This window comes from Styela clava, chromosome 8 (genome assembly GCF_964204865.1).
Source record: "Styela clava chromosome 8, kaStyClav1.hap1.2, whole genome shotgun sequence".
NCBI classification, from domain to species: Eukaryota; Metazoa; Chordata; class Ascidiacea; order Stolidobranchia; family Styelidae; genus Styela; species Styela clava.
The window spans coordinates 11733193-11757348 of NC_135257.1; the positions used below are offsets into that span (position 1 = coordinate 11733193).

Consider the following 24156-nt stretch of genomic DNA (forward strand, 5'->3'; position numbering starts at 1 on the left):
GGGTATGAATCACTTACAGTTACCCGAATAAGAATTTACCCGAATAAGAATTTACCCGGATAAGAATTTACAGTCAATAGTTTTCTTCTAATGACTCTATACTTGCTTAGCATGTATTTTTAGTGATTCAATCTATCCTTGGTTCTTTTATGTTTTGGAAAATGTGATTTGACCCAACCATGCATTGCGGATTGAGTGGTAAAATTATCAACAAGAATAGAACGTAAAATTAATCGTGAATTTATTTGTAGCGTCGAACATTGGCTTGCTTACGACTTTCACACGTAATTCTCATCGAAAATGATTATTTTCGTAGCATTATGAATCATTTATGCACTAATAATTAGGGTGTGACGTCATTAAAATTGTCAATTGACGACTTGCTTATAAATTCTGCAATTGTGAGTTTCACGGTAACTATCTCAGCTATAATAATGATTGTGGTATAGTTTTGTTGGTAAATAACACGAGAAAACGTTAAAATAATTAGTGCTTTGACCCTCTAGTACAGTGATTCCCAAAGTGGGCGATATCACCCCCCGAGGGGCGAAAGCGATACAGAAGGGGGCGAAAAAGTCGAAGGGGGGCGATTTCGCGAAATCTGTTTTTGCTCGGCTCATCGTGCACTTGATTACTGTACTCTGCGTGCTTTTGTAGGTTTGAATCACGTGGGCGATGTCACACGTGAAAGGATTGCTGGACTCGTCTTCGCAGTAAGGTACGGTAGTTTGCGTATCCCAGTGATCGGGTAATCTGGCCCGGGACGCTTCACTGAATGGACTTTTCCCCGACCTTTGACCCCGGAAAATTATTCCCATACTTTACCATTCTAAAATTTTCGGTGCTTATTTTAACAGTGGTTTCGCGAGTTGTTGCCTATAAAATGAAGTATTTGTTTCAAACTATCATTTTATTTATACCATTCAACGATCTGTTTTTTGTAGGTACCGGTAAAGAATTTTAGCCTAGTCTATCACAGCTATTTCTACACTAATTTTTGGTCACTGTAATTAAACTGAAACTCCTAGGAGGACAAGGTGATCATTGACTTATTTTATTTAAATTTCCGAAAAACAACTAAAAACTAACGAATATAATTCTAAATCGCAAAAATGAGGTAAAATTCAGTGTTCACGACCACGCCTGAAAGTCTGTCTGAGTGAGAAATGTGTCTGAATAGATACGAAAGGGGACATTGTTACGTTTATTTTTGCATCTTGCTGATTGGCCAATGTCACGAAGTAAACATGGACGTCTATGCCAGGGGAAACATACAAACGGCGGTACTCCTGAAGTATGCGCCCCAAGATGTCGCATAACCTGAACCCTAACCTGGTACACAACCTGAGTTCAGATTGTCTGCCATCTTGGTGCGCATACTTCAGGAGGTCCACAGAATTTATCGTGAGACACGTTTAGACTAAATTTTATTACCTATATTCTCAAAATTATATTGAACAGCTACTCGTTTAACGAGCCCACAATTTAATTATAATTAGAAAAATGGAAACACGCAGAAAAGTTGATGCTGAGTGCAGGGATTCAATACCGCAGTAAATATTCGAATGTATTACAATGCAATAAAAAAAAAAATTCATATTCTATTCAAGAGATTCATCACCGCTTAATTTTTGAAAGAATGTATCTTCTTTGAAGAAAATCTTTATCAAAATTTTACAGACCATGCGAAAATATTCACTTCGGTGTTTACAAGTACATATTTGTGCGAACAATTATTTTCGAAAATGAACATTACGAAGAACTAGGATTAGTGATGCCTATTTTGAAAATGTTTCAATCTTGGCGTCGTAAAGCTATCAAGCGTGATGCAGCAACAAGACAGTGTCACATTGAATGTCATTGTAATAATTTTTTATTAAGACGACTGAGTTGATTTCACGAATTGTCGCAGTTTTCGCACGAGGTTCCGCTTTTAACTTTCAAAAAATATATGCGACCCGTAAACGAATAGCAACCCTAAATTTTGTCCCGCGAGCGACGTAAAATTTGCCGACCCCCTGGCCATCCTAGTCCACGAATCCAAACAAATGGCTAATTAATTCTATGGACTGGTGATCGGACTGGAGAACTTGGTAGGATGAGGAATCGGGGATGAATTTTACCGAAAACCGTTATATATCATGTATTTCGGTGAAGGTCATCAGGCTGTAGGGATGAATGAGATGTACGAAAATCATTATTATAAGTTTTGGAAAGTTAATTTTGTTTTAATTATTTCAGTGTGAAATGGGGTGAATTTAGGGAGTTAAATGCAAGAGTACACGGAGGTTTTTGAGGAGGTAGAACCCTGAATTCTTTCATTTCCGACCTCTGATATGGCGAAAGAGGCGTTTTCAGCCGTGCAGCTATTGCTATTAAAACCAAATCGCCTTTCCATCAGTAAACGGGGTAATTTTAGATATAATAAAAAAACTCGCTGAAGAACATCAAGCACATCTATCTCATTAAAAACACCATAAACTATGATTTGTCTCCTTATTTGGTCTGTAATATATTCGTTTCAGACTTTCAATTTTTTTGCAGTGCCGGGGGCGATGAAGTTGTATAAACTACTATAGGGGGGCGATGGTACAAAAAGTTTGGGAACCACTGCTCTAGTAGACAGAAAAACACTCAATTTCAAAGTTATTTTGACGAATTTTTGGGCGTTAGTTCACGTATGTAAAAAGCGCCAGCTCGCTGAATGAAAACTCTAGCGTACGCTTTTGAAATGCCAAGGATTAAGTTTCAGAGGCTTATTATAGTTCGCGATTATAATATTTTTAAAAAATGACCGTACAAAATGGAATGAGTAGAAGAGTAGACGTGATTCCGTGGTGCATTCGATTTGCTCACATTAACCGTACGATCAAATTTCAGAATCAACACTGAACCTTGCATATTCTGTCGAACATATCTTCAACTTAGCGAAGTAGCACCTAAGCGAAGTAGCAACCCATACATCGTTTGTAAAATTGAAATTCATGAGAATTCGACAGATTTTAGTTCACTTACGTCAGGAACACGGTAATGGAAAGATAACTCACTGTAAATAGTCATCATAGAGACAAAAATACATCAATGTTTACTTCGCAGGCGTGTCTCTAGTAGCATTCCCAAAAGTATAAAAAGGAGCTCTTCGTAATCTAAATCATCAGTTCTTTGGAATCGTCGAACGAATCAATAAGAATGAAACTTTTACTCATCGCAGTTGTCTGTCTTTGTGGTAAGTAATTTCTTGCGTAATATATACGGCAAATCTGAAAAGTTTCTACACGCATAGTTCTAACTGAAATGTATATTAGTTATTCTTTTCTGTCAAAGCCAATTTGAGTAATTTACGTTTGTTCAGGTGTCAATGCCGACAAGATTATTGGTGGTACTGCTGCCTCTAATGGCCAGTTCCCGTCAATGGTCTTCCAGGAAAAAAGTGGCTCATTCTTCTGTGGCGGAACAATCATTTCAGCTAACCGAGTCCTCTCTGCTGCTCACTGCGAACAGTAAGAATTTAAATATACACCATTTCGTATAAAAATAAAGCAAAATGTAATATCTCACATATAAATACATTTCATGTACTTATGATAAATTAGAAGTCGAAATATCACCGTGTTATTCGTAGAGTTATGTACCCGAATATTGGTATTGGCAGCAGTGACACATTAATGTTGTTTACTTTTATAGAAATCTCATTGGATTAACTGTAACTGCTGGAACTGTAACTCGTAACAGTGGTGGAGTTACCATCCCCGTTAACGGAAAGGTGGTTCATCCTCAATACAACTCCAACACAATCCAAAATGACATCATGATTTTGCAGCTTGCAGTGAGTTAGTTTTTGCCTACTACATGTCACGCCATAAAGATGCACTAACCATGTACCGAGTCCGCTATAAACGCGATATTAAATTGATTTTTTGTTTTAGTCATCATTCAGCTTTATTTCGACTATTGCCGCAGCACCTTTGCAAACCACTACACCTTCCGCTGGCACTGGCATAACTGTCGCTGGATGGGGAGACACCAACTCTGGCTTCAGTGAGTTTTCAATATTCAGACATCGACTAGCCTTGGTTATGAACACAAATGAAAACGTTGATTCATCATTTTGATGCGTTGTGTTGCCGTTTTATCGCAAAGTCTATAGCTTTAATAAAAAGCTTCATTTTCATTATATCAGATATTCACGAGTCAAATCATGCACAGGGCTGTGGATTCGACAAATTTCCCATATGACTTCACTGAGCCATTCAAAATCCAATTCTGGCTTTAACCTATGAAATCGGCCAAAAAAATTTTAATGTTACAAACATTCTTCTGCGTCTGTCGAGAATTCAATCTCCAAATTTCGACTTCTGAAATTTCCGATTCCCACTCCAGATAACCATGGGCTAAAACAATGGATCTCAACCTGTGGTACGCGTACTGCTAGTGGTACGCGGAAGCTTTTCAAGTGGTACGCGAGCAGTTGGCGACAACGGGTTTATGGCGCTAGCAGGTCTTGTCTTGAGATCGCACTCGCCCGCTACTGCCCACCTAAAACGGAAAGAGACGATGGACAGCCCTTACGGCAGTCAACGCAAGATCTCTCGTGATTTTGCACCCAATTAATACGTTGTTACTACATAAAGTTAATACCTTGAAACTTTGCACAACGATCCGAAATGGATGTAGCACCACATAAAATACTACCATAGCCCGTTTCTTGTGCCATTGTTCTCCACCACAAAAAGGGTTTTGTCGGTGGTACGCGGCCAGAGTAAAAAGAACAAAAGTGGTACGCGGCCAGTTAAAGGTTGAGAACCGCTGGGCTAAAAGGATTCCAAAGAGGATACGACTCAACTTCCAACTCCAACACTTTCAAAACATAGGACTTCACAGTTTTGAGTTTGGTGTACAAACATCAGTGATACAGCATTGGGTAACATCCAATACATACAAATACTTCAAAATTAATATTTCAGGTTGAATATTTTGTTCAATTACAATGCACTTCACGCTTTCACTTTAAAGCTCGGACCTTAACTTTTCAAAAATATCAAATAATGCTATTCATCAAAACAATTCTAAAAATATTTTCAATATTACTTTCAAGTTCAAAATCTTCCAAACGACCTGCAATATGTGAATGTGGCGGTCATTTCTACAAGTGAATGCAATGCCAGAACTTCATACAACGGTGACATTTTAGCTGGAATGATCTGCATGGGAAATATGGCTGGTGGAGAAGACTCTTGCCAGGTATATTTTGTTAATCATGAAATTCGGAAAGTCTTTTCTTAAAAGTGATGTTCGATATGAGCACCACTAGGAGCGAAACATTTCCATGCTCTTAGTTACTTATTCTATATTTGGCAAAACTAAATATATTTCAATATCACATTATTATTAGAAAATATTGAAATGTCATAGTCATTGAATACGCACCCGAGGGCATAAAACTAATAAGAACCCTCCATCTAATTAATTTATTTTGTGCAGGGTGACTCTGGTGGACCCGCCTACATTCAAGGTTCCGCAACCATTGCCGGAATCACTTCATGGGGCTATGGATGCGCTCAGGCCAATCAACCAGGTGTCTACACTGATGTAGCATACTACATATCCTGGATCACCAGCAACATGTAATTGAGGACAGGACACGCCTGGACTGGATTATTCTTAATTGCTTGAATTTTATCAAATTTAATTCTAATAAATGGTTGAAATATGAAATTATACTTTACTCAACTATATGTTCGTCCAATAGATGTGTGCATCGCGGATAATATAGCTAATAGAGTCACAAGTGATCATTAGCGCATTATCTGTGATAGTAGGTTTATCATTCTGATAGATAGCGAAACGTCATTTTGAAAAAAAAAAAATTTTTGCCGAAAAATTGCATAAGAATTTTGTTTACAAATGGGTAGCAATACAATACACTAGTGATAAATACCACGCAATCTAATCTTTTTGCCCCAGTGGGAATGTCTTAATATTCAGTGCCACAAAATCGGCAAAATACCTACATTTTTTTCTTTCTGAATTCTAACTACGTTTACAGCAATGTCTTCAAATATGAATGAGCCCAGATAGTAGATAAATATATCCCGGATTATATGGTCCATATTACTTGAAAATAATATTTGTCATTGAGAAGTCTACCGGTGACAAAAGCTAGCGCTACTCAGACGAATCGAAAATTGTTTTATGAAAATCGCAAAACGAAGCTTTTAGCTTTCCAATCTGTGTCTCACGATGCGCCAACGATTGGCCCTATTAGTGTCTAGTTTATTGAATCTCACATACCCTTAGCAATGTCGACGCGGAGCAATGACCTTTGGAGAGGTTATATAGCGTGACACGAGCAATTTTAGGTCGTTTGAATATGCCAATTGCATGAATCAGGAATGGCCAACACGTCGATCGCGGTCGACCGTTCGATCGCCACATCTCGTCTCGAGTAGTCGATGTTGAGTGAATTTAATAACATAACCCGAAAAATTGCCTGGAACCAATTTTATGCAGAGTCTGTTATGTGCCCTAAAACAGAAAGAATACAGTACATGCGCATACCGTACATGCGCAAGATACGATATACACATGAGACATGTACTGAAACCACTTTTGCTGCCGATACAGGTCCGATACCAACAAAAAACGTCGATACCGATATTTTTAAAAGCAGATATTGCCGATTCGGATACTATGTAATTATTACACTGGCGAACATGGTATACAATTATTAAACCACAAAAAGAGGGAACGCTGTATGAGGAACCAAGTTTTGCTTTACGGGAGTAAAAATATGAATTTAAGATTTTTACATTCAAATTAAATCAAATTAAAAAGAAATTAAATGTCTTCAACATAATACTAAAACCATGATGAGCATCCATCTTTGCAGGATACAACTAACCAAAATTCTCGTGTTGAATGAACGTTTCCGGGCAAAAAAAATCACCCCACCTCAGTAAAAGAGAAATATTATAAAATTTCATCAGGACATTTTAAAACATAAATTAATCACTGCAAAAATTTTAAGTTGATCGTTGTTATAATAACTTATTCTACTGTTCTACTCTACCCTTTCCAATTTCCGCTGTAAACCAACACAACGTAACTGATTTCGTTTATATGTTAGCGCCAATCGCATTGTGTGGATTATAGAGATGTACCGATGTATCGGTATCGGGTATCGGTATCGGCAATATCGGTCATTTTTTCGGTATCGGCCATGTATCGGTATCGGTTAAATCAAGGCCATAATTTCCGATATATTTATCTTTTTGATATGGTCCAGAATATTTTAAAAGATAAGTTGGAATACTACTTTTTAATTTATTTTTTGTCTGGAGAGATCGTGAGCTATGAGCCATACATGTCCCCACCCCCGCGAGAGAATAGGATTCACGTGTTTTTAGCTATTCATCAGCCAAACTAGCTCAACTAATTTTGCTATTTTCGCTGTCAAATTTTAGTATTGACATTTTTAATATTACATAGTAATTATGAAGAAATATATCAACACAGCACATAACAAAAAGCAACTAGGCGCCCAGTTTCAAATCATACAGTGGAATTGGGGTCCTTATCAACGGCACATGGACTTTTGGCACGGGTATAAGTTCTGACTGTTTGTCGTCAAGTACGAGTGTCATTTAGTCCGTCGACATCGATAAACTAAATTCCGAAATTCAAAATATATGATAGCAATTGTAAAATATTTTATATTATAAAATAGTAAAGTAAAAAAACATCCTCGACGGTTATAGGTAGGCCTTCTTTTTGTCGGTGCTGATTGATATTCTTTCATTTTGGCTTTGACTTATTGCGTCGACGATTACGATTAGCCACGAAATAAAATATTTGTAAAATGCTTTTAATCTGAACGTAGGACGGCGGCGCTAGAATGTGTGGGTGATATTCGATATTCTTTTAAACACGAATAACGATATTCGAAGGTCGCGATATTCATATTAAGTTTAAATGGGACATCCGGGCATAATGAGTTTTCTAATTGAACACCGAGATTACTAGCGTTACTGTATAATGTATCTTAATCAGTTGAAGCAAACACCAAACATTAATTTCATATTATGTGATATATCTTTTTTTTCGATCTGAAATAATGTGTACTATGAACAACGCTCAAAGACCATTGTTTTAACCCGTCTGCCCTACACAGCACACCTAATTAAGTAATAATTACATAGTATCGGTATCGGAATATCGGTAATATCGGCCTTTTTGTAGTATCGGCGTATCGGTATCGGTATCGGCGTTTTTGGCTGGTATCGGATCGGTATCGGCGACAAAAGTGGTATCGGTACATCTCTAGTGTGGAATACTCTTAACCCCAATGTTTAATGATTAGTAAAATTTCACAATAATGTACCGATGCGATGAAACACATACCAAGTAAATAAGTCCAACCCAGATTTTACTGAATGCTGATGAATCATTCAATGTATAAACACCATGAAACATAACAAACAAATAATTCTATCTACTTATTGTATCAAAAAAAATGGTAAATTTTGTTATGATCTATATCACAAAAATAAAAATTAGTGTTTTTAACATACACACTTTAATCACAGGCTATTTCACAGGCAACCCTATAACCAGGGTTGCCATATCGTGCTTATTTCTAAGATTTGTGTTTATTTTCTAGCCCTCGTCTTATAAAGTAACAATGTGCTTATTTCTAAGATTTGTGCTTATTTTCTAGCCCTCGTCTTATAAAGTAGCAATGTGCTTATTTCTAAGATTTGTGCTTATTTTCTAGCCCTCGTCTTATAAAGTAACAATGTGCTTATTTCTAAGATTTGTGCTTATTTTCTAGCCCTCGTCTTATAAAGTAACAATGTGCTTATTTCTAAGATTTGTGCTTATTTTCTAGCCCTCGTCTTATAAAGTAACAATGTGCTTATTTCTAAGATTTGTGCTTATTTTCTAGCCCTCGTCTTATAAAGTAACAATGTGCTTATTTCTAAGATTTGTGCTTATTTTCTAGCCCTCGTCTTATAAAGTAACAATGTGCTTATTTCTAAGATTTGTGCTTATTTTCTAGCCCTCGTCTTATAAAGTAACAATGTGCTTATTTCTAAGATTTGTGCTTATTTTCTAACCCTCGTCTTATAAAGTAACAATGTGCTTATTTCTAAGAAAATTGCTTATTTTTGAGTTGCGTGCTTATTTTGTCTTAGAAAAATGGGTGTTTTGAGTACAAAGCTTCCGTGGTAACGAGGGACCATGTTTATTATTATACGTAATGTGCATCCACGCTTTGCTGTGGTATTATTATGAAATATCACTCATCCACGTTCCACCGTGACCTAATGTCGCAGTCTCACTTACTTCCATCGCCGACCGTTTCTGTTAACGGTAAGGTTTGCGGTATTTCCAGACAAACTGTGACTCGGTTACAATAGTTTCTGCTGGTTGCTTGCTTTTTAGGGACAATCCATAATTTAAACAACGAGTTCCGCCTACAGCCGCATACAGCAATTGTCACAGGAGTTCTTGCAACATATGCTCAGACAAAAATGCTGTCAGAACTCGGAAATCAGCCCTTTTCAATATCCGTTGGTGCCCCCGACCAAAACGAAGTGAAACATTTTTTTTTGGTTATCAAATTCTTTGGCTCTAGAGTTTGGGTGCGTATTCTCGACTTGTGATCCGTGCCCTGTGAGGCCTCCGCCCCTATGATTTTGTGCTTTTCGTGATTACGGGGATGCATGCAACCTTGTTCGAAGCGACTTCCAATAAAAATAACTCGAGTGGATAAAAATTAGTGGGAAAAAGACTAGAAGGGTATGAGAAGGTGTATGATTCCTTTCTCATTTTTATTCTGCGGTCCCGCCGTTGTTGGGTACCCCCCAAAATAACCTTTTCATACCTGTGCTTATTTTTGGCTCAAGGTGGAGGGTAACCCTGCCTATAACAGAGTAACAAAAAATCGCTTGGTGAATTTTGTAAACGTATTTTTAAGCGCATTGGAATTACAGAAAAACTACGGTTGCGCACCAGTAACGATGTAAAATTCAACACACAGCTTGCAAAAAGAAATTTGCAAAATTAGAAAATTTATCAAAAACCTTGTGCAGTATACTTTACGCCAGTTGTCGGCAACCACCGGGCCGCGGCCCATCGCCGGTCCGCGGAAAAGTTACTGCCGGTCCGCGGAGAGGTGACACGAAAACGGATAATGCCCTTATAAAGCTTCTACAGTCTAACCACAGACCCTACGACTAAAAAACAGCACCCAACAGTAAACCAGACAAACACAACACCAGGGGTCGAAAAAATGCGTTCCGCAAGCTAATCTGTTGCGGCCCTTGAACGACCCGACATTTAATAACTGAAACCAAAATTAATCCCAAATTTATTATTGTCTTTACACGGATTTATGTGGTGACAAGTGCTGCTGTACGGAGCTATTTATGTAACAAGTAGCGTCAGTTGTATGTCGTTCGAGTCAATTATTATTTTTAAAATTTGAAAATGTCTGGAAAACGGAGCGACGCGAGTCGAGCATTCCAAAGTGCTTGAACGGAAAAATATTTTTCTTTCTTGCGCATTCCAAAACCGGTTCGCTCGATATGCCCAGTCAGCATCGCAGTTGTTGAGGGTTTCAATGTTAAACTCGTTACGAAACGAGTCGTCGAAAATTCGACCCCGAGACCTGGGACTGCGCCACAGCTGATCTGTGCGACAGTGCAAAACGTGTACTAAAATGCATAACACTTGGATTAAATTTCGTACTCGCTTGTCAGATCATCATTTGGACGACGAGTTGCCATAAAAACATGATCTTTCACATTGATAATAAGTACATAAAAACAATGTATTGTTGCATGATAAAAAAAAACGCCAGATACATATACATCTCATTGGGACAGGCTTTCAACACAGCAATAGAAGGGTAGCGATGCGAATGCGCCATATTTTGAAGTTTATTTATGGTAGCGATTGTTCGAAGGCGGAAATATTGCGGCCCGCGCGCTACCGGAAATGTTTTTATTTTGCCCGCATGAAGTTTGCCGACCACTGCTTAACACTATTGAGCAACATGTCTGATTTCATAAACAATTGCCAGGTCGGTATGTCGCAATAATGCTGGGTCAATTGTTTTCTCTACGCCCGTATAAGAATGTCTCTCATCAGTCCGACTAAGATTTCCCCAACAAAACGATACAGGCTTTGTTAACTTTCCCGGGATCTTAATGTGAGGCCTGGTTTTCAATATTGATAACTACAAAAACGAAATATCGAAATAGGCTGAAAGTAAGAAACACGTTACGTGTGTCAATGTCGACCATATCTCAAATATGGGAACAGTTATTGGTCATCAAACAAATACAGATATCGCATTAAATAGCATCACCGTCGTTTTTAGTATATTGTCAGCATAAATTTTCTAATGCGTGTAATTTATTGCATAGGCTTAGTTCGTATGTAAAAGGTGGTCCGCCAGAAGTTTGGTCAAGCTTTACCGGTCCGTCACTTGAAAAAGGTTGCCTACCACTGCTTTACGCAACAACGTTAAACATACACGATGAAATACCTCCATACAGGTAAACTTTATAAAGTTATTTTTGAGCGCATTGGAATTAGACGCAACAACATGTTTACCATACACGATAAAATACCTCTATGTAAACACCACGGTAAGAAACATCAAAAATCCACTAATTCCTATTATCTCTGTGCAAATATATCAAAATGTAAACATACGATTATTAACCCTAAAAAAACAAATCCGACAATATAACTCGTACCCATTAAGATGAAATTAAAACGGCAAAATACCTTCATTCCGATTATAAAGACGCACTATTCCGCAACAATAATAAACATACTATCAAACATTCTGTAAATACCGAATAAACAACTTCTTAAAAATCAGTAATCTTTCTCTCCGAAAATACATGCGAAAGCTCAAATATACGACCATGTGCACTGGAAGAACATCACAAGAAATTTCATACCCCAATATCAAAAAGTAATGTATTGGTTCTATATAGACACCAAAAAGCTGAAATATAAACGATGATTCTCATACAGATAAACAACAGTCATAATTGACTATCAAAAAATTAGAGTAATCTAATACACCGATTCCTAATGTCTAATGGCTAAAAATCATTGATTTCCAGCGATCATGTGGTAGGAACGATTAAATAATTTTATTCTCTCATTGCCGACCATTGAATATCCTTTACATTTGGCAAGTTATGACCGTAAAAATTTGTTTATGATCAGTTAATAAAATACTATCATAAAATGCAGAAGTCCCACTCACGATTTTTTTATTTCTTTTTTAAAAGTATATATCTATTTTACAAGGCAAAAATGTAAAATCGTACCTCGAACTCAAATGATAACATGTCCATTGATTTGATTGTCGAGTTATGTCTTCAAAACCCAAATGCGCAGCGCAAATACTTGCAATTTTTCTTCCATGGCGAGTAAGCAATTCGTTTGCTCATAACAGACATCAAAAAAATTACGGTTAATTTGACGACAAATTACTTCTGATAAAAAACAATCTAAATCGTTTCGCTTGCACTAATCCTTATTAGACAAACAATCAAAAATCTTTCGTACGCCAAATGATTACAAGCTCTATCAGCTATCCAATTAATTACCGGTGACGCCAAAGTACAAACAATCGCAAATCTTCTCTTTAGCGCAGCGTTTCCCAACCTTTTTTGGTCGCGGACTACTTTCTCACTGGCGAAAACCTTTGCGGACTCAACGTGAGTTTATTGCAACCGTACTCTGTGTGAAGAAGTAATAAAACTAAACACAACAGAATTTTACCGAATTTCAAAATCGGAAATGCTACGCAATCACGCCTTTGTTAAAAGGGCCGACTTCTTTAGTGTATAAATGGCCTTTTCTGTCGCACAATATTCAATCCTTGACAACGACAAGAATTTAAAATGTGTTCTTATTTTAATTTAATTGTGTTCATGGTCACTCGCAGAGTCGCGGTTGCGTTGACTTATGACAAGATCAAAGCAAGCATTACTTCTTTTAAATGCCACGGCAATCTGCGAACATAATAATGTGAGAATATATTGCCCGGTTATATATAGTTTTGATATAAATTATTTGCGATCTTGCGAATTTGTTATCGCCGTTGTACAACTTGATTTAGTTCTTATTAAAAATATAATTAGTATATTAGTAAATAAAATTAAAAAATATTCATCGCCTTGCTTAAAAATTAATTTAATTGTGATCATTTTAATCTGCGGTTGTCTTGATTTGGTACTTAAAAATACAATTAGTATATTAGTAAATCAAAAAAAAATAATCATTGCCTTGCTTTAATATTAATTTAATTGTGATCATCTCAATCTGCGGTTGTGTTGACGAAATAAAAGCAATACTATTCAGAAAATATCATGGCAATCCGTGGACCCAAAAATGCGTGGTAAAGTGTCCGATTATATATTTTGTTTTGATTCATATTTTTGTGAATTCGACAAATATGAGCTGTTCGTACAACAGTAAAGCCAGGAGTCGGCAACATTTTGTCGCTCGCAGGCCAAAATTAAAGGTTGCAAGTCATTGGTGGGCCGCGCATATTTTTAGAAAGTTGAAAGCCGGGCGTATGGCCAATGAATCACATTTTTTCACACAGATCAGAAGTTAAATTTCTGTTATAAATTTCTAGAAAGTACAACTTGATTTGGTATTTATTAAAAATACAATTAGTATATTAGTAAATCAAAAAAAAAATAATCATTGCCTTGCTTTAATATTAATTTAATTGTGATCATCTCAATCTGCGGTTGTGTTGACGAAATAAAAGCAATACTATTCAGAAAATATCATGGCAATCCGTGGACCCAAAAATGCGTGGTAAAGTGTCCGATTATATTTTGTTTTGATTCGTATTTTCGTGGATTCGACAAATATGAGCTGTTCGTACAACAGTAAAGCCAGAAGTCGGCAACATTTTGTCGCTCGCAGGCCAACTATAAAGATTGCAAGTCATTGGTTGGCCGCGCATATTTTCGGAAAGTTAAAAGCCGGACGTATGGCCAATGAATCACGTTTTTTCACACAGATCAGAAGTTAAATTTTAAGCAGCGCCCGAAGACTGACAATTTAAATATTGAACCAATTGCACTTAGCGTTCAACTTTTCTGCGTTTTGTTGCCATTGAATGCTTAATTATAATTAATTTACAGGCTCATTCAACGAGTAATTGTAAATTATATACTTGTTCGGTTATGATATAATTTAGTCTAAACGTGCCGCAAAATAAATTCTGTCACGTGAAAAATATAATCGTAAAAACGGCTGTTTTGTTACTATAATACTACGAATACTACGGTAGCACCCGAAATTTTGCATTTGCAACATGTCTAAAAAAGCGTTTTTGAAAAACTTATGGTGTTTTCAGTTTTATTTTCAGTATTTTGCATTGCCGCTTTCCAATTTAGAAAATTTAGGTTGCCATTGACACCTACCAGAAAAATTATTCCTCGAGCAACAACGACTAAATCCAATCGTTTGATTAAGCGACGCGCACAAGTGCAAGTGACCTGTCGCGTCACCTGTTACCAAATTTTCGAATAATAAATTGCTATTCTAACAATTGAATATTCGAATATATGCAGAGCCCTACTCATTCAGTATCCAGAAATTATTGGCTCGATTAATGTCATATGAATAAACTTGCTTTTCATGTAAATTCTAACGTAAATCGCGGCTGATGGTTAAGTTTCGCAAAAACGTTTGCGCCCGCAGTGAATTTCTGGCTAGTTGCGGACTCATTCAAACGCTCCGCGGACTCATTCGAGACCGCGGACTCGAGTTGGGAAACGCTGCTTTAGCGGTTTCAAAGATTAAAAGGATAAGCAAACGAATTTTTTCTCTCGCGGTCATTTCAAACCGCGTCACCCTGAAAGCTAGGACCCAAAGGACTGGACTCACCCACCCACCGGGGGACCAACCTGACCCACCGCAATCGGGAATACATGATTTACTACTTGTATTGGTGCCCATTAGTAAACAAAATTCAAATGCCATTTTTCGGCGAAACCATTGTTTTTTTTTTTAAATGACGTTTTGCTATCTATCAGAATCATAAACCTACTATCACAGATAATGCGCTAATGATCACTTGTGACTCTATTAGCTATAATATCCGCGATGCACACATCTATTGGACGAACATAGTTGAGTAAAGTATTATTTTTTATTTCAACCATTTATTAGAATTAAATTTGATAAAATTCAAGCAATTAAGAATAATCCAGTCCAGGCGTGTCCTGTCCTCAATTACATGTTGCTGGTGATCCAGGATCTGTAGTATGCTACATCAGTGTAGACACCTGGTTGATTGACCTGAGCGCATCCATAGCCCCATGAAGTGATTCCGGCAATAGTTGTGGAACCTTGAATGTAGGCAGGTCCACCAGAGTCACCCTGCACAAAATAGAATAAGTAGATGGAGAGTTCATATTAGTTTTATGCCCTCGGGTGCGTATTCAATAAAGACTATGACATTTCAATATTTTCTAATTATAATTTAATATTGAAATATATTTAGTTTTGCCAAATATAAAATAAGTAACTAAGTGCATGGAATTGTTTCGCTCCTAGTGGTGCTCAAATCGAACATCAGCTTTTAAGAATAGACTTTCCGAATTTCATAATTAACAAAACATACCTGGCAAGAGTCTTCTCCACCAGCCATATTTCCCATGCAGATCATTCCAGCTAAAATGTCACCGTTGTATGAAAGTCTGGCATTGCAGTCATTTGTAGAAATGACCTCCACATTCACAGATTGCAAGTTGTTTGGAAGATTTTGAACTTGAAAGTAATATATATTGAAATTATTTTTAGAATTATTTTGATGAATAGAATTATTTGATATTTTGGAAAATTTAAGGTCCGAGCTTTAAAGTGAAAGCGTGAAGTGCATTGTAATTGAACAAAATATTCAACCTGAAATATTAATTTTAAAGTATTTGTATGTATTGGATGTTACCCAATGCTGTATCACTGATGTTTGTACACTAAAATCAAAACTGTGAAGTCTTATGTTTTGAAAGTGTTGGAGTTGGAAGTTGAGTCGTATTCTCTTTGGGATCCTTTTAGCCCATGGTTATCTGGAGTAGGAATCGGAAATTTCAGAAGTCAAAATTTGGAGATTGAATTCTCGACAGAATTAGAATAATGTTTGTAACATTAAAATTTTGTCGGCCGATTTCATGGGTTAAAGCCAGAATCGGATTTTGAATGGCTTAGTGAAGTCATATGGGATTTTTCGAATCCACAGCCCTGTGCATGATTTGACTCGTGAATATATGATATAATGAAAATGAAGCTTTTTAGTAAAGCTATAGACTTTGCTGCGATAAAACGGCAACACGACGCATTAAAATGATGAATCAACGTTTTCATTTGTGTTTATAACCAATGCTAGTCGATGTCTGAAAATTGAAAACTCACTGATGCCAGAGTTGGTGTCTCCCCATCCAGCGACAGTTATGCCAGTGCCAGCGGAAGGTGCAGATAATTGTAAAGGTGCTGAGGCAATAGTCGAACTAAAGCTGAATGATGACTAAAACAAAAAATCAATTTAATATCGCGTTTATGTGAATATATTCTAATGATATTTTTGTTGCATCAGCGGACTTGGTACATTATTAGTGCATCTTTATGGCGTAACATGTAGTAGGCAAAAACTCACTGCAAGCTGCAAAATCATGATGTCATTTTGGATTGTGTTGGAGTTGTATTGAGGATGAACCACTTTTCCGCTAACGGAGATGGTAACTCCACCACTACTACGAGTTACAGTCCCAGCAGTTACAGTTAATCCAATGAGATTCCTATGAAAAGTAAATATCATTAATTTGTCATCGCTGCCAATACCAATGTTCGGATACATAACTCTATGAATGACACGATGATGTTTCGATTTCTAATTTGTCATTTTTATATGAAATGTATTTATGTGAGAGACATTACATTTAGCTTTATTTTTATACGAAATGATGTATATTAAAATTCTTACTGTTCGCAGTGAGCAGCAGAGAGGACTCGGTTAGCTGAAATGATTGTTCCGCCACAGAAGAATGAGCCACTTTTTTCCTGGAAGACTATGGACGGGAACTGGCCATTAGAGGCAGCAGTACCACCAATAATCTTGTCGGCATTAACACCTGAACAAACGTAAATTACTAAAAATTGGCTTTGACAGAAAATATTAACTAATATACATTTCATTTAGAACTATGCGAATAGAAACTTTTCAGATTTGCCGTATATATTACGCAAGAAATTACTTACCACAAAGACAGAGAACTGCGATGAGTAAAAGTTTCATTCTTATTGATTCGTTCGACGATTCCAATAAACTGATGATTTAGATTACGAAGAGCTCCTCTTTATACTTTTGGGAATGCTACTAAAGACACGCCTGCAAAGTAAACATTGATGTATTTTTGTCTCTATGATGACTATTTACAGTGAGTTATCTTTCCATTACCGTGTTCGTGACGTAAGTGAACTAAAATCTGTCGAATTCTCATGACTTTCAATTTTACAAACGATGTATGGGTTGCTACTTCGCTTAGGTGTAGGACGGCATCTAATCACGTGTGGACAGTATACTGTATTACCTCCTCTAAGTTGAAGATATGTTCGACAGAATATGCAAGGTTCAGTGTTGATTCTGAAATTTGATCGTACGGTTAATGTGATCAAATCAAATGCACCACGGAGTCACGTATTTTGAAAACAAAATACTGTCGTTGAGTTAGATAGACCAATGTTTCCCAACCCGAGTCCGCGGTCTCAAATGAGTCCGCGGAGCGTTTGAATGAGTCCGCAACGAGCCAGAAATTCACTGCGGGCCGCAAACGTTTTTGCGGAACTTAACTATCAGCCAATTTACGATTCACGTTGGAATTTACATAAAACATAAAAAGCAAGTTTATTCACATAACATTAATCGAGTCAACAATTACTGGTTACTGAGTAGGGCTGGGCATATATTCGAATATTCAACTATTAGAATAACAATTTAATATTCGAAAATTTGGTAACAGGTGACGCGACAGGTCACTTGCACTTGTGCGCGTCGCTTAATCAAACGATTGGATTTTACAACTCACTCACGGATTTCCGGCACACGCGTCGATAGATGGTGGCACCCGAATTTTCTAAATTCAAAAGCGGCAATACAAAACACTAAAAATAAAACGGAGAACACCATAAGTTTTGTTTTATGATGGTCCACGACCGATTAAAAACGCTTTTTTAAACATTGCAAAACGCAAAATTTCGGGTGCTACCGTAGTATACGTACCAGGATATACTTCCTTAGAATTGTTTGCTTTACTGCCTCAACATTGATACGCCGTACAGTACTGGTAAGTGTTGTACGAACAACTCAGATTTGTCAAATTCACAAAAATAGGAATCAAAACAAAATATATTCTGGCCCTTTACCACGCATTTTTGTGTCTACGGATTGTCATGATATTTCTGAGTAGTATTGCTTTTATTTCGCCAACACAAGCGCAGATTAAAATGATCACAATTAAATTAATAATAAAGCAAGGTGATGAATATTCATTTTTCATTTAATATACTTTAAATATATTTTTGATAGTACTAAATCAAGTTGTACTTTCTGGAAATTTATAGCATATAGTGAGATTTTTCTAACCACGATAACAATTTCGCAAGATTGCAAAAATATGTAACAAAACTATATATATTCTCATATTATTAAGTTTGCAGATTGCCGATTGACATTTTGAAGAAGAAATGCTTTCATTTTGTCGTACGTAAGTCGACGCAACCGCGAGTTACCAAGAACACAATTAAATTAATATAGAAAGACATTGACTTGAATATTGTGCGACAGAAAAGCCAATTAAACACTAAAAAGTCGGTTCTTTTAACAAACACGTAATTGCGGCGAATTCCCGATTTTGAAATTTGTCACAATTCTGTTGTATTTGGTTTTATTGCTCCTTCACACAGAGTACGGTTTCAATAAACGCAACTTGAGTCCGCAAAGGTTTTCGCGGGTGAGAAAATAGTCTGCTACCAAAAAAAGTTGGGAAACGCTGAGTTAGACAATGGTCAGTTTTGTGTTTTTAGTGTTGTTTGATAATTCATCAACCCGATTCTGCCTCTTCTACTCATTCCATTTTGTACTGTCATTTTTCAAAAATATTATAATCGTGAACCATAATAAGCCTCTGAAACTAAATCCTTGGCATTTTAAAAGCGTACGCTAGAGTTTTTATTCAGCGTCGAACCCCCCCTTTTGGAATGTGTTAAAAACGACGACTAATAGGCGCGACTTGCCACGCGCCGAATAAGCGCATAAAACTTTATGGCTCCGGATGCCGTCAAGTAGAAGCGATGTGATTGTGACTGAATAAGGTGATTTATGGACCTTTCCCCGACCATTGACCCCCGTAAATTTCCTCCTATACTTCACCATCGCAAAATTTTCGGTGCGTATTTAAAGAGTGGTTTTGCGAGTTGGCGCCTGTAAAATGGGATTTTTTTCTTCAAACCATTATTCTGATTCATAGCATTCAACAATCTGTTTTGTAAAAGTACCGGTGAAGAATTTTAGCCTAGTCTATTGCAGCTATTTCTACACTAATTTTTTATTACTGCAATTAAACTGAAACTTCTAAGAAGACAAAGTGATCATTGAAGTATTTGATTTACATTTAAATATCCGAAACAAAACTAAAAATTAACGAATAGATTTCAAAAACGCGAAAACGAGGTAATGTTTACGACGACGCCTGAAAATCAGTCTGAGCGAGAAAAGTGTCTGAGCGGATGCGAACCACGTCACTCTTTGCATCTTGCTGATTGGCCAATGTCCCGAAGTAAACAAGGATGTCGATGCTCGGGGAAACATCCATTCAGTTTCGATTTCTAGAAACATTCTGTATCACACATAGCAATTTTTATAACATCAGTTCTCTTAGAAACTCGCGTTTTGCGGCCTCCTGCCGGACCACCTGTTGCTGTCAAACTTGGCAATTACAAATTTCGGCGCTCCGAAAGTATTCGCACCAAGATGACGCACAACCTGAATCCTGACCTGGCACCCATACTATTTTCAGGTTGTGCGACATTTCGTACACACCTAAATTTCAGAACCCCCCCCTTTGAAAATTCCTGGCTACACCCCTGCTAAAAATACATGCTAAGCAAGTATAGATTCATTTGAAGAGAGATATCGACTGTAAATTATTATTCGGGTAAATTCTTATTTGGTTAACTGTAAGTGATTCATACCCGGTTTTAAAACTATGACTCACAACCTTCAGGTATGGTGCTATTCATTCATACCATGGATGGCCAACCTGCTCTTGACCGCGATCTTCAAATAGCGATGGACGGATGACTTAGAATATAAATGTTGAAATTATTTTTTGCTTGGAGGGATCGTGTTCGCGATGTTGGCCTCATTAACTGTAAGTCATGCCCGTCCCATCCCCGCGAGTAGAAACGGGAACAGGATTCTGAACTGTTTTTCGCTATTTATCAGTCAAACTAACTTAACTGATTTGGCTATTTTTGCAGTCAAATTTTGGTACTCCAGAAGTATGTGCACCAAGATGGCGGACACCGACATTATATTGGTACGAAATCCTGCGCACGCAACTCAATGTATCAGTTTAATAGGATAAGTAAACATTTATTTATTTCACCGCGCATAGTAGCCAAACCCTATGAGTTTTCTAATTGAACAACACGATTACTAGCGCCGGTGCACAATACATCTGAATCAATTAATACATCTGGATCACAAACATCAATTTTTTCATTGTCTGGAATATTTCTTTTTCAATTTGAAATAATGTGCACTATGAATAATGCTCACAGATTATTGTTTTAACCCGTCTATCATGCACTCCCGTGATAACACTGGTCAACAACAAATTTGCGGTCTGCGTTTTTTCAGTTGATTTAGGGTGAATATGGCGTGCTGAAAGCAGTAATCACCTTAGTTTTCAGCAATCGGGTTAAGTTTTTGAGATATGGCCACATGTCGTTTTTTACGATTTTGTTCACATTTACGCATGTTAGAGCATTTTAGAAGAAATTGGTAGGGGTAAAATGCTCTGTGGAATACCTTTTTATTTTTGCTTATGGACCGGGTTAACTTTTAAAAGTGTTTGATCTTTAGTCATTGATTTATTTTTGTTTATTTTTACAATTCGTTTCGTGCAGAATCTTGCAATCTTGTTTGTTTTTTAATCATGGCAACGTGTTCATTGATAATTTTGCCTTCTTTGTTTATTCTATCTTCTGTGTAAGTTAATTGATGAATATCTTTACCTGTTATTTTTTTTGCGAGTGAATGAGATGGCTTGGTTTAGTTTAGAAGACGCCCATTAGCGATGAAGATACCTTCAGTTTCAAAGGATATGAAGAAGGGGAAATGAATTTCGAAGATGATGCTCCACATCAATTTTCCCAAAAGGAGTTGAATTATCTAGTTCGCGACCTCAGATTGCCAAAAGACTCTGCCAAACTGTTGGCTTCCAGATTGAAGGAAAAACATCTCCTTTCTGACAGTACTTACATCAGCTTCTTCTGCAACAGGCATAAAGAATACCTTCATTCTTTCTCGGAAGAAAAGGATTTGGTTTACTGTGCCGATCCGACATTGTGCAGCTTTTGTTCAAGCTTAGAGTGCCACATCACGGTAGAAGGAACTGGTGCACTGCAAAGAAAGGAGCGTCTTCAATAACCCTCTGGTTGAATACCCTTCCATCCATTGCTCATTAAGCTCGGCTTGATAAAGCAGTTTACTAAGGCTCTCGACACGACACGTTATGGTGACTGCTTCACTTACATGTGCCAGGCTTTAAACCTTAAATTAGCGTATGTAACTTATGTGTAATATAAATATGGCTCTAATATGATTGGTCAGTAAGAGTTAATATTCTTTATGTATACGTCTGATCGTGGACGTATGTCAAAACAAAAGCAATTAGACATTTTTGCGTCATTTTCAAGCATGATATATGCTTGTCCGAGCGTTTGTGATCCCGGTTGCGCGTCACTTTTCATCAGCATATTTTAAATTCCACGAGTTTTATATCTGTAAGTATTTGAAAGCTAAGAAATATACAATGAATCTGTTATTACTTAAGGAAAGTAATTTGAGAGAGTTCACAATCGTTTTCGGCGCGTAAACAAGCTTGTGATCATTACCCGCACAGAAATAAACAAACAAAGATTGCGCTCGCTCAAAACAGCCCGCCAAAAAAATTAACCCTTTTTATCTTGAGTATTTTGCGTTGCGTTTCGCTCCAGACGGCCACTCTTATATCGTTTGAAAGATGACGTAATTTACTTTTTCTGAAGTATTAGATGTCGAGTCCATCTGGCTTGAATTTATCTCTCCGATTGGAAATACAAAACTCTTTTCAAATTTTTTTTACATTTTCCATTACTTTTCTTTCTCAATGTCCATCATTCAGTTTTTATTAATCGATGTTTCCATCTCGTAATCAATATATAATGTTGAATAAAGAATTTTTTTCTTATTTTAGCATGTGTGCTGACAAAATGACGTCATAATGACACAAAAATGTAATTAAATTTGTGAATTGGGCTGTTTTTTTGAACCGCGCAAACTTGACCTGATGGAGAGAAACGGATGTTATTTTCGAATTCAGCAGTGCCAAAATACCCCATATCAGTTGCAAAAATCTAAACAACATTCGAAAAGTAAAAAATTGTGGACCAGTGTAACAATTACATAGTAACGGTATCGGCAATATCTGCTTTTTGAAATATTGGCGTATCGATATCGGCGTTTTTCGTTGGTATCGGATTGGTATCGGCGGAAAAAAGTGGCATCAGTACTCTAATGTGTATATCGTATTTTGCGCATGTATGGTAATGTATTCTTTTTGTTTTAGGACACATAATAGGCGCTGCCTAAAACTGGTTCAAAACAATTTTCGGTATGTTATTAAATTCATTCCCCCCACCCTCCCCCCCCCCCCCCCCCCCCCTGATTTATGCAATTGGCATATCGTCACGCTAATAACCGAATTGCGTAAGTCATTTTTGACGATTTTGAGTTTTATATAAAATAGGTATTTTATTTTTTCAGATTTTATTTTAAGAATTCCGAAACCCATAAAAATGGAGATTTAGTATGACATGCACATTTGTGCAATTGTTTCGTCATAATGAATTATCATTGTTACCGCAGGACTATTGTGACGCCACAAAGGCAAAATAACCTCGGCGAAGTATTTTCGAGTTTTGCATCTCGGATTCTAGCTTAGCGCGTATTAATTGAACACGTTTAGTGGACATAACGATCGTTTTAATATTATTGGACACGTAGTGTACATAGCGATCGTTTCAATATTATGTTGTTGTTGTTCTTATTGTTGTTCTTAGTGTCCTTGTTCTTTGACACGTTTCTCTTCGAATACTGGACCAATTGATTTGAAATTTTCAGTTGTTGAAGATAAAATTTTTCTTCAGAAGGCTATTACTTTTTTTTGCTATGACGTCATGAAAATTATTCCCACTGGGTGGCGCTACGTGTCCATATATTTGAGCATAGCTCTCTTGTGTTGTTATTGTTATTATTTGTCTCCATCATTTTCAAAATATCGCTTTTCTCTTCGAATACCAATTGCTCTGGACCAATTGCTTTGAAATTTTCAGTGAGTAAAGATTGATGTTTTTGCCAGAAAGCTATTACTTTTATTTATTTCTAAATTTCGCATGAAATCTGATATTTCGTCTACAATTTCGCTGTATTATTTTATCAATGGGAACACTGGCTGTCCGGTTTGATTCTTTAAATTATTTCTACGCGAAACTCGGAATTTTTTGTGGGTACCGGTGGCGTCAAAGGTAAATACTGCTTCGCTCTGGTTAACGTGTCCATATATTTGAGCACAGCTCTCTTGTTTGAATTTATACTACAGTATAGGAAGACGCGCACTTGTGATATTCACTGTCCGAGTCCAATTCACCTTGGTTGGCTTTTATATTGGGTGCATTGTTGTTTTATTCCTTATATTTATTAATCTTAGTCTTATTTCGGTGGGTGTGCAGAACGTGTTATATTGATGAAATATATATTTTAAAATATAAATAATAATG

General features: G+C 36.9%; 2 protein-coding genes across 2 annotated transcripts; one reads left to right on the forward strand and one right to left on the reverse strand.

The window, feature by feature from the left end:
* Window positions 1-3189: 3189 nt before the first annotated feature.
* On the forward strand, window positions 3190-5628 carry LOC120345738 (trypsin beta-like). The gene is made up of 6 exons (XM_039415281.2): window positions 3190-3226; window positions 3353-3500; window positions 3685-3826; window positions 3927-4038; window positions 5096-5241; window positions 5482-5628. The coding sequence occupies exons 1-6, from the start codon at window positions 3190-3192 to the stop codon at window positions 5626-5628; spliced, it is 732 nt and encodes a 243-aa protein (XP_039271215.2).
* Window positions 5629-15199: 9571 nt separating this feature from the next.
* On the reverse strand, window positions 15200-17430 carry LOC120346639 (trypsin beta-like). The gene is made up of 6 exons (XM_039416406.2): window positions 17314-17430; window positions 17039-17186; window positions 16712-16853; window positions 16471-16582; window positions 15683-15828; window positions 15200-15438 (listed from the first exon to the last, which is right to left on the reverse strand). The coding sequence occupies exons 1-6, from the start codon at window positions 17348-17350 to the stop codon at window positions 15292-15294; spliced, it is 732 nt and encodes a 243-aa protein (XP_039272340.1). The 5' UTR covers window positions 17351-17430; the 3' UTR covers window positions 15200-15291.
* Between the last annotated feature and the right edge of the window lie 6726 nt (window positions 17431-24156).